Source organism: Babylonia areolata, chromosome 6 (assembly GCF_041734735.1).
Source record: "Babylonia areolata isolate BAREFJ2019XMU chromosome 6, ASM4173473v1, whole genome shotgun sequence".
Classification (NCBI taxonomy): domain Eukaryota; kingdom Metazoa; phylum Mollusca; class Gastropoda; order Neogastropoda; family Buccinidae; genus Babylonia; species Babylonia areolata.
This window is the reverse complement of record NC_134881.1, coordinates 38,948,410-38,960,493: the sequence shown is the minus strand read 5'-3', so window position 1 is coordinate 38,960,493 and position 12,084 is coordinate 38,948,410. Positions and strand designations below refer to the sequence as shown.

The following is a 12,084-nucleotide window of genomic DNA, read 5'->3' as shown; positions in this document are numbered from 1 at the left end:
GGTGTTGTCAGGTGGGGTGTTGTCAGGTGGGTGTTGTCAGGTAGGTGTGGTGTTGTCAGGTGGGTGTTGTCAGGTGGGTGTTGTCAGGTGGGTGTGGTGGTGTTGGGTGGGTGTGGTGTTGTCAGGTGGGTGTGGTGTTGTCAGGTGGTGTTGTCGGGTGGGTGTGGTGTTGTCGGGTGGGTGTTGTCAGGTGGGTGGGTGGTGTTGTCAGGTGGGTGTGGTGTTGTCAGGTGGGTGTTGTCAGGTGGGTGTGGTGTTGTCAGGTGGGTGTTGTCAGGTGGGTGTGTTGTTGTCAGGTGGGTGTGGTGTTGTCAGTTGGGTGTTGTCAGGTGGGTGTGGTGTTGTCAGGTGGGTGTGGTGTTGTCAGGTCGGTGTGGTGTTGTCAGATGGGTGTGGTGTTGTCAGATGGGTGTTGTCAGGTGGGTGTGGTGTTGTCAGATGGGTGTTGTCAGGTGGGTGTGGTGTTGTCAGGTGGGTGTGGGTGTTGTCAGGTATGGTGTGGTCAGGTGGGTGTTGGTGTTGTCAGGTGGCTGGTGGTGAAGAACTGGCTGGTCCACAAGAAGAAGAAGGTGGAGCTGGCTCCTCGCCGCACGTGGAAGCGCTACTGGGTGTGTCTGAAGGGGACCACGCTGCTCTTCTTCGACTCTGGAGAGGACAGCGCTCTGAACCACAACACTGTCCCGAGGCACATCCTGGGTATGTGTGGACACTCTCTCTGTGTGCGTGTGTGGTGTGTGTGTGTGTGTTGTGTGTGTGTGCTGTGTGTGTGTGTGTGTGTGTTGTGTATGTGTTGTGTGTGTGTGTGTGTGTGTTGTGCGTGTGTGTTGTGTGTGTGTGTGTGTGTGAGTGAGTGTGCTGTGTGTGTGTGTGTGTTGTGTGTGTGTGTTGTGTGTGTGTGCGTGTGTGTGTGTGTTGTGTGTGTGTGTGTGTTGTGTGTGTGTGTGTGTGTGTTGTGTGTGTGGTGTGTGTGTGTGTGTTGTGTGTGTGTATGTGTGTGTTGTGTGTGTGTGTGTTGTGTGTGTGTGTGTGAGAGAGAGAGAGAGAGAGATGGAGCCCAGTCTAGGACATGAAGGTCAGAGATTGAACTCTGTTCCCTTTCTTTTTTTTTTATTTCTCAAGTTTCTCAAGGAGGCGTCACTGCAAACTCTTGTCTTCTATTCCTGTTCTGCTTCTCCCACATTCACTCGTATGTACATGAGTGGGCTTTTACATGTATGACCGTCTCTACCCCGCCATGTAGACAGCTATACTCTGTCTTCAGTGATATACCCACTCGTCTAAATTGTGTTGAAGTTTAGCAAAACAATGAAAAAAAAGGTCAGAAATGGAAAAATGGAATAAATCACAATGAAATAGAATAAAACGCAATGCAATAAACACACACACACACACACACACACACACACACACACACACACACACACACGGGCCGTGTATTCGGGCGCACACACACACACACTCTTTTTTTTTTTTTTTTTTTCCATTGTTATTATTAGTTGCAGTAGCAGTAGTATATTATTTGTTATGATATAATTTCCATTTCCCTTTATCACCCATCTCTTCCCAACCCACCCTGCCCATGTAATTAATTAACCCAACAGGTCGTGGATGATGCCCGGCATGTCAGTTGAGTGGGAAGGGAATGATCACATTCATGTTCATGGCACACACACACACACACACACACACACACACACACACACACACACACAGCATGCTGCTAGTTATGTCCCTTGTCACCTTGTGACAGTAATCAATAAAGAAAGAGAAACAAAGAAAGAAAGAACAACAGACAGAGACACAGAGAGAGAGAGAGAGAGAGATTATGCGTAAATCTTCTGGTAGGTAATGCTGAGAGAAAGAATGAATGAATGAGTAGACAGAAGTTGAAGGGTTACATATAAATCTTCTGGGTAGGGAGGTGATAGAAAGAAGAGAGAGGGAGAGAGAGAAGGGGTGGAGGTGGGAGACAGAAAAAGAGATTACATGTATATATTGTATTCTTATGGGGAATGGGGGGAGGGAGAATGATAGAGTAAGAGAGAGTGGAAACAAACAACACACAAATCTTATGCTGGAGAGAGAGAGAGAGAGATTGTACACATATTTTCTTGTGGGGATGGAAGAGTCAGAAAGTAGAAACAAGCAACACACAAATCTTATGCTGGGCAGAGGGGAGAGAGAGAAAAGATAAGTAAAAAAAAAAAAATTTTTTTAAAGTGAACACAGAAATCTGATTCTGGTAGGAGAGGGAGAGGGTTAGGGTGTGTGAGCATGGAGGGGTGGAGGGGCCCTGGGCAGGCTGACTGATGATAACAGTAATAAAGAAAAAATATTTAAAATGCTACAGGGAAAGGGGGTGGGGGTGTTGTGTCCAGTGAGTTATTGCACTTGCTGTGCACTTCCCTCTGTGCCTAAACAACCACACCCCCAGTATCTCTGTCCCTCCCTGAATAACCACACCCCCATACCATTTTCCTTCCCTCTGTGAAAAACCACACCCCCATATCATCCTCCCTCCCTGAATAACCACACCCCCATATCATCCTCCCTCCCTGCCTGAATAACCACACCCCCATATCATCCTCCCTCCCTGCCTGAATAACCACACCCCCATATCAAACTCCCTGCCTGAATAACCACACCCCCATATCATCCTCCCTCATATCATCCTCCCTCCCTGAATAACCACACCCCCATACCATTTTCCTTCCCTCTGTGAAAAACCACACCCCCATATCATCCTCGCTCCCTCCCTGAAAAACCCCACCCCTATATCATCCTCCCTCCCTCCCTGAATAACCACACCCCCATATCGTCCTCCCTCCCTCCCTGAATAACCACACCCCCATATCATCCTCCCTCCCTGAATAACCACACCCCCATATCATCCCCCCTCCCTCCCTGAATAACCACACCCCCATATCCTCCCTCCCTCCCTGAATAACCACACCCCCATATCCTCCCTCCCTGCCTGAATAACCACACCCCCATATCATCCTCCCTCCCTGCCTGAATAACCACACCCCCATATCATTCTCCCTCCCTGCCTGAATAACCACACCCCCATATCATCCTCCCTCCCTGCCTGAATAACCACACCCCCATATCATCCTCCCTCCCTGCCTGAATAACCACACCCCCATATCCTCCCTCCCTGCCTGAATAACCACACCCCCATATCATTCTCCCTCCCTGCCTGAATGACCACACCCCTGTATCATCCTCCCTCCCTGCCTGAATAACCACACCCCCATATCCTCCCTCCCTGCCTGAATAACCACACCCCCATATCATCCTCCCTCCCTCCCTGAATGACCACACCCCTGTATCATCCTCCCTCCCTGCCTGAATAACCACACCCCCATATCCTCCCTCCCTGCCTGAATAACCACACTCCTATATCATCCTCCCTCCCTCCCTGAATAACCACACCCCCATATCCTCCTCCCTTCCTCCCTGAATAACCACACCCCTATATCATCCTCCCTTCCTCCCTGAATAACCACACCCCCATATCATCCTCCCTCCCTCCCTGAATAACCACACCCCCATATCATCCTCCCTCCCTCCCTGAATGACCACACCCCCATATCATCCTCCCTCCCTCCCTGAATGACCACACCCCTATATCATCCTCCCTTCCTGCCTGAATAACCACACCCCCATATCATCCACCCTGCCTGAATAACCACACCCCCATATCCACCCTGCCTGAATAACCACACCCCCATATCATCCTCCCTCCCTCCCTGAATAACCACACCCCTGTATCATCCTCCCTCCCTGCCTGAATAACCACACCCCCATATCATCCTCCCTCCCTCCCTGAATAACCACACCCCCATATCATCCTCCCTCCCTCCCTGAATAACCACACCCCCATATCATCCTCCCTGCCTGAATAACCACACCCCCATATCATCCTCCGTCCCTGAATAACCACACCCCCATATCATCCTCCCTCCCTGAATAACCACACCCCCATATCATCCTCCCTCCCTGCCTGAATAAGCATAGCCCCAGTACCACAGACACACAACAACAAAAACAGCTTTCCTCGGCAAACTGGGTGCTCTGCCTACTGTGGAGAAGAAGGAAAGGAAAAAAAAAAAAAAGATGGAAAATAAGCAGTTGTGTGTTGTGCTGGTGCTCTGTGTGGTATGGAAGGTGGGCATGGATGCTTTATTCGGTATAGGCCACACCTACTCTTGAAGTGGTGGTATGAACAAGCAGTTCAGAGGTTTAAATGAATACCACAGTTCCCAGCACTTCTCTGTCACGAACAAAACATACAAGCACTCAACTGCGTATTTTATTTCTAATTTCAAAAGCTTTGTGTCAGTAAATTGCAAATTGCTTAGTAATGAGAGAGAGAGAGAGGGGGGGGGAGAGAGAGGGGGGAGGGGGAGAGAGGAGGGGGGGAGAGAGAGGGGGTGAGGGGGAGAGAGGAGGGAGGGGGAGGAGGGAGGGAGAGAGAGGAGGGAGGGAGAGAGAGGGGGGGGCTGTGGATGAGTGCAGATAGGGGGGGAGGGAGAGAGAGAGGAGGGAGGGAGAGGGTGGCTGTGGATGAGTGCAGAGCAGTTTTATTATTGAATGGAAAAATTGTTCATCCACACTGAGCATTCACCCACTCTGAAAACAGAATGTGGCAGCTGAAATCAGAAGGGCAGATTATAGAAACAGTCAAACACATGCATGACAAAAGTCACTTTGGCAGCATGATTGTAAGAGTTGCAGTCTGTGAATACAGGGGGGAGGGGGGGGGGGGGGGGAGACGGAAAATTAAAAGGAATATTCTGAAGAATATTTTGTGATGATGATTATGTTATTGATGGATATGATGATGATGATATTGATGATGATGATGATGACATTGATGATGATGATATTGATGGTGATGGTGTCGATTATTTTTGTCATAAAAAAAAAACAAACCCAGTTCATGGTGATGTGGTTGCAGTGATCGAGGGAGGCATAGCACAGGCTGTTCCGGAACATCCCAAGCGGGAGAACATCTTCTCTCTCAGCACGGCATGTGGGGACGCCTACCTCTTTCAGGTAAACACCATGTGGGCATTTGAGGATGCCTACCTCTTTGAGGTAACCACCATGTGGGAACCCCTACCTCTTTGAGGTAAACACCATGTGGGGACCCCTACCTCATTCAGGTAAACACCATGTGGGAACCCCTACCTCATTGAGGTAAACACCATGTGGAGACCCCTACCTCATTCAGGTAAACACCATGTGGGAACCCCTACCTCTTTCAGGTAAACACCATGTGGGAACCCCTACCTCTTTTAGGTAAACACCATGTGGGAACCCCTACCTCATTGAGGTAAACACCATGTGGAGACCCCTACCTCATTCAGGTAAACACCATGTGGGGACCCCTACCTCATTCAGGTAAACACCATGTGGAGACCCCTACCTCATTCAGGTAAACGTCATGTGGGGACCCCTACCTCTGTTAGGTAAACACCATGTGGGGACCCCTGCCTCTTTGAGGTAAACACCATGTGGGGACCCCTACCTCATTCAGGTAAACACCATGTGGGAACCCCTACCTCTTTGAGGTAAACGCCATGTGGAGACCCCTACCTCCTTCAGATAAACTCACTTCTCTGGCTAGTTGTGTCGGCTGAATGATTCACTTATCCTTCTTCTTCTCAAGGACAGTGTATCAGTAGACCAGTGCCTCAAGGACTGTGTATCAGCAGACCAGTGTCTCAAGGACTGTATCAGCACACTGTGTATCAGCAGACCAGTGTCTCAAGGACTGTGTATCAGCAGACCAGTGTCTCAAGGACTGTATCAGCACACTGTGTATCAGCAGACCAGCATCTCAAGGACTGTGTATCAGCAGACCAGTGTCTCAAGGACTGTGTATCAGCAGACCAGTGTCTCAAGGACTGTATCAGGAGACCACTGTCTCAAGGACGGTATCAGCACACTGTGTATCAGCAGACCAGTTTCTCAAGGACTGTATCAGCACACTGTGTATCAGCAGACCAGTGTCTCAAGGACTGTATCAGCACACTGTGTATCAGCAGACCAGTGTCTCAAGGACTAAATCAGCACACTGTATCAGCAGACCAGTTTCTCAAGGACTGTGTATCAGCAGACCAGTGTCTCAAGGACTGTGTATCAGCAGACCAGTGTCTCAAGGACTGCATCAACACACTGTGTATCAGCAGACCAGTGTCTCAAGGACTGTGTATCAGCAGACCAGTGTCTCAAGGACTGTATCAGCACACTGTGTATCAGCAGACCAGTGTCTCAAGGACTAAATCAGCACACTGTGTATCAGCAGACCAGTTTCTCAAGGACTGTGTATCAGCAGACCAGTGTCTCAAGGACTGTATCAGCAGACCAGTGTCTCAAGGACTGTGTATCAGCAGAGTGTCTCAAGGACTGTATCAGCAGACCAGTGCCTCAAGGACTGTGTATCAGCAGACCAGTGTCTCAAGGACTGTATCAGCAGACCAGTGTCTCAAGGACTGTGTATCAGCAGACCAGTGTCTCAAGGACTGTGTATCAGCACACTGTGTATCAGCAGACCAGTGTCTCAAGGACTGTGTATCAGCACACTGTGTATCAGCAGACCAGTGTCTCAAGGACTGTATCAGCACATTGTGTATCAGCAGACCAGTGTCTCAAAAACTGTGTATCAGCAGACCAGTGTCTCAAGGACTGTATCAGCACACTGTGTATCAGCAGACCAATGTCTCAAGAACTGTGTATCAGCACACTGTGTATGAGCGGACTAGCGTCTCAAGGATTGTGTATCAGCAGACCAGAGTCTCAAGGACTGTGTATCAGCAGACCAGTGTCTCAAGGACTGTATCAGCACACTGTGTATCAGCAAACCAGTGTCTCAAGGACTGTGTATCAGGAGACCAGTGTCTCAAAGACGGTATCAGCACACTGTGTATCAGCAGACCAGTGTCTCAACGACTGTGTATCAGCAGACCAGTGTCTCAAGGACTGTATCAGCACACTGTATATCAGCAGTCCAGTGTCTCAAGGACTGTATCAGCACACTGTGTATCAGCAGTCCAGAGTCTCAAGGACTGTGTATCAGCACACTGTGTATCAGCAGACCAGTGTCTCAAGGACTGTATCAGCACACTGTGTTTCAGCAGACCAGTGTCTCAAGGACTGTATCAGCACACTGTGTATCAGCAGTCCAGTGTCTCAAGGACTGTGTATCAGCACCCTGTGTATCAGCATTCCAGTGTCTCAAGGACTGGACTGTATCAGTACACTGTGTATCAGCAGTCCAGTGTCTCAAGGACTGTGTATCAGCACACTGTGTTTCAGCAGTCCAGTGTCTTGACCATTCTGCCACCTTCCTCCTGGGTTTAAATCCCACCTCAACTCACCATTCACCCCACCCCCCTCACGCCTTTCAGACCATAACAACTCACTATTTACCCCAACTCCCTCACACCTTTCAAACCATAACAACTCACTATTCACCCCACACCCCTCACGCCTTTCAAACCATAACAACTCACTATTTACCCCACCCCCCTCACACCTTTCAAACCATAACAACTCACCATTCACCCCACACCCCTCACGCCTTTCACACCATAACAACTCACCATTCACCCCACACCCCTCACACCTTTCAAACCATAACAACTCACCATTCACCCCACCCCCTCACACCTTTCAAACCATAACTCACTATTCACCCCACACCCCTCATGCCTTTCAAACCATAACAACTCACTATTCACCCCACCCCCCTCACGCCTTTCAAACCATAACAACTCACCATTCACCCCACACCCCTCACGCCTTTCACACCATAACAACTCACCATTCACCCCACACCCCTCACACCTTTCAAACCATATCAACTCACCATTCACCCCACCCCCTCACACCTTTCAAACCATAACTCACCATTCACCCCACCCCCCTCACGCCTTTCAAACCATAACAACTCAACATTCACCCCACACCCCTCACACCTTTCAAACCATAACAACTCACCATTCACCCCACACCCTCACGCCTTTCAAACCATATCAACTCACCATTCACCCCACCCCCCTCACGCCTTTCAAACCATATCAACTCACCATTCACCCCACACCCCTCACGCCTTTCACACCATAACAACTCACCATTCACCCCACACCCCTCACACCTTTCAAACCATATCAACTCACCATTCACCCCACACCCCTCACACCTTTCAAACCATAACTCACCATTCACCCCACACCCCTCACACCTTTCAAACCATAACAACTCACCATTCACCCCACACCCTCACGCCTTTCAAACCATATCAACTCACCATTCACCCCACCCCCCTCACGCCTTTCAAACCATAACAACTCACCATTCACCCCACACCCCTCACGCCTTTCAAACCATAACAACTCACCATTCACCCCACACCCTCACGCCTTTCAAACCATAACACTTTAACACATGTCTGCATTCACCATTGAGTGTGACGGGACATCAAACAGTCAGTGTAACGGGACATTAAACAGTCAGTGTGATTGGACATTAAACAGTCAGTGTGACTAGACATTATACAGACATTAAACAGTCAGTGTGATGGAACATACAGCAGTCAATGTGATGGAACATTAAACAGTCCGTGTGTCATGGGACATTAAATAATCAGTGTGTGACGGGACATTAAACAGACATTTAACAGTCAGTGTGATTGGACATTAAACTGTCAGTGTGACGGGACATTATACAGGCATTAAACAGTCAGTGTGACGGGACATTATACAGTCAGTGTGATGGGTAAACAGTCAGTGTGATGGGACATTAAACAGTCAATGTGTGACGGGACATTAAACAGACATTTAACAGTCAGTGTGACGGGACATAAAACAGACAATGTGTGACGGGACAATAAACAGTCAGTGTGTGACGGGACATTAAACAGACATTAAACAGTCAGTGTGACGGGACATTAAACAGACATTAAACAGTCAGTGTGACGGGACATTAAACAGTCAGTGTGACGGGACATTAAACAGACATTAAACAGTCAGTGTGACGAGACATTAAACAGTCAGTGTGACGGGACATTAAACAGTCAGTGTGTGACGGGACATTAAACAGTCTGTGACGGACATTAAACAGTCAGTGTGACGGGACATTGTACAGTCAGTGTGACAGGACATTAAACAGTCAGTGTGACGGGACATTGTACAGTCAGTGTGACAGGACATTAAACAGTCAGTGTGACGGGACATTGTACAGTCAGTGTGACAGGACATTAAACAGTCAGTGTGACGGGACATTAAACAGACATTAAACAGTCAGTGTGACAAGACATTAAACAGTCAGTGTGTCACGGGACATTGTACAGTCAGTGTGACGGGACATTAAACAGTCAGAGTGACGGGACATTAAACAGACATTAAACAGTCTGTGACAGACATTAAACAGTCAGTGTGACGGGACATTGTACAGTCAGTGTGACAGGACATTAACTCTTTCCATACGAACGGCGAAAGAGACGATGTTAACAGCGTTTCACCCCAATTAACATCATCAAAATATTGCAAGCGGAAGGCTCTTATATTAAAGACGTGAATGTTGACAAAGAATACCACAATTCTGACGACGGAAGCTAAAGGTTGGGTCATTCAGACACCTACTGGATATCCGAGGGGTCTGTGTAGAGGAGAAGAGAGGATGGCCGTACTGAGTGAGTTAAACAGACATTAAACAGTCAGTGTGATGGGACATTAAACAGACATTAAACAGTCTGTGACAGACATTAAACAGTCAGTGTGACGGGACATTGTACAGTCAGTGTGACAGGACATTAAACAGACATTAAACAGTCAGTGTGATGGGACATTAAACAGTCAGTGTGACGGGACATTAAACAGTCAATGTGTGATGGGACATTCAACAGTGTGATGGGACATTAAACAGATATTAAACAGTCAGTGTGACGGGACATTGAACAGTCAGTGTGATGGGACATTAAACAGTCAGTGTGATGGGACATTAAACAGTCAGTGTGACAGGACATTAAACAGACATTAAACGATCAGTGTGACGGGACATTAAACAGACATTAAACAGTCGGTGTGACGGGACATTAAACGGGATATTCTGCCCCACTCGTGAGCAGCAGTCAATGGGTTAAAGTGATGTTTTGTGTTTCCCTTCAGGCCACAACCCAGATGGATCTGGAGAACTGGATCCGAGCCGTGCACTCGGCCTGTGCCTCTTCCTTCGCCCGACAGCACGGCAAAGACAACACCCTCAAACTGCTCTCCTCGGAGCTCGACAAACTGGAAACCAGCATAGACACGGTTAGTGTGGGTTCATGGAGTGCATGGATTGTGGGGAGACTTTCATGAACATGATTAGATGAGTAGTGTGTATACATGGATTGTGGGGAGACTTGCTGTGGCTTCATAGACGTGGGTAGTGTGTATACATGGATTGTGGGGAGACTTCTTGTGGCTTCATAGACGTGATTAGTGTGTAGACATGGGTTGTGGGGAGACCTGCTCTGGCTTCATAGACGTGATTAGTGTGTATACATGGGTTGTGGGGAGACTGGTTGTGGCTTCATAGACATGATTAGTGTGTATACATGGATTGTGGGGAGACTTCTTGTGGCTTCATAGATGTGAATAGTGTGTATACATTGATTGTGGGGAGACTGGTTGTGGCTTCATAGACATGATTAGTGTGTATACATGGATTGTGGGGAGACTTGCTGTGGTTTCATAGACATGATTAGTGTGCATACATGGACTCTTGGGAAACTGGTTGTGGCTTCATAGACATGGTTAGTGTGTATACATGGATTGTGGGGAGACTTGCTGTGGCTTCATAGACATGGTTAGTATATATATATGGAATACATGGATTGTAGGGAAAATTGTTGTGGTTTCATAGATATGGTTAGCATAAGTACATGGATTTTGGGGAGACTTATGGCTTTTTTCATGATCATTATGGTCACAGTTTTTGTTGTTTGATTGTTCTGTTTTGGTTTTGTTTGGAACTGGCTAGGCTTTTCTAGACCTGATTTCACAACATAATTTGATTTAGATTTTTTTTCTTTGTAACTCACTCAATACGGCCAGCCCTCTCGTCTCTTCTTCAGACCCCCCCCCACCCCACCCCCACCGGATTCCAGTGGGTGTCTGAATGATCCAACCTTTTGCTTCCGTCGTCACAATTGCGGTACTCTTTGTCAACATTCACCTCTTCAGTGTAGGAGCCTTCCGCTTGCAATATTTTGATGATGGTAATTGCGATGAAATGCTGTAATTGTCATCTCTTTCGCCGTTCGTATGGAGAGAGTTAATAAATAGAAAACTGTTTTTGTGGCAAAGTTTGGATGTTAGAACACATCAGAACATATGACAATATGGTACAAGACAATGCAATATGGTGTGGTGCAATACAGTACAATACAATACGGAGCAATACAGTGTAGTGTAATACAGTACAATACAGTGCAAGACATTGCAATACAGTGCGGTGCAATACAATACAATATGGTGCAAGACAATGCAATGCAATACAATATGGTGCAATACAGTGCCCTGCAATGCAATACAATATGGTGCAATGCAATACAGTGCATTGCAATGCAATACAATACAGTGCAATACAATGCAATACAGTGCACTGCAATACAATGCAATACAATACAATATGGTACAATACAATGCAGTGCATTGCAATACAATGCAACATGGTGTGATACAATGCAATACAGTATGGTGCAATACAGTGCAATATGGTGCAATACAATGCAATACAGTGCATTGCAGTACAATACAGCACCATACAATAAATGTTGAAGTCAGTTCTGGGAGTGAGAAGGGTTGAAGGGAACAGAGACAGAGCCTGTGGACAGACTTGGGACACAGTGAGCTGAAAAGGATGTGGATGCTGGCAGCTGAGGATTACCCTGAGACGCCAGTTCAGGAATGCAGTCTTGGGATGCAGCACATGGGAGACAACCACTTTGCATTTCTCAACAATATTGACTTGTGCCCCTTGAGATAAGAAATAAAAAAAATGTGCTTGTGTTTTTGTTCGCTCAGTCAT

The 12,084-nt window shown here is 47.4% G+C and overlaps 1 protein-coding gene across 1 annotated transcript in view; it reads left to right on the top strand.

Annotated features, from left to right (window-relative positions):
• Nucleotides 1–12,084, top strand: part of LOC143283002 (protein still life, isoforms C/SIF type 2-like) — a 121,832-nt gene that overhangs the window by 69,615 nt on the left and 40,133 nt on the right. Inside the window, exons 4-6 of the mRNA XM_076588978.1 lie at nucleotides 527–696; nucleotides 4,964–5,061; nucleotides 10,179–10,322. Coding sequence (XP_076445093.1) covers nucleotides 527–696; nucleotides 4,964–5,061; nucleotides 10,179–10,322 — 412 coding nt within the window. The remainder of the gene's footprint in view (nucleotides 1–526; nucleotides 697–4,963; nucleotides 5,062–10,178; nucleotides 10,323–12,084) is intronic.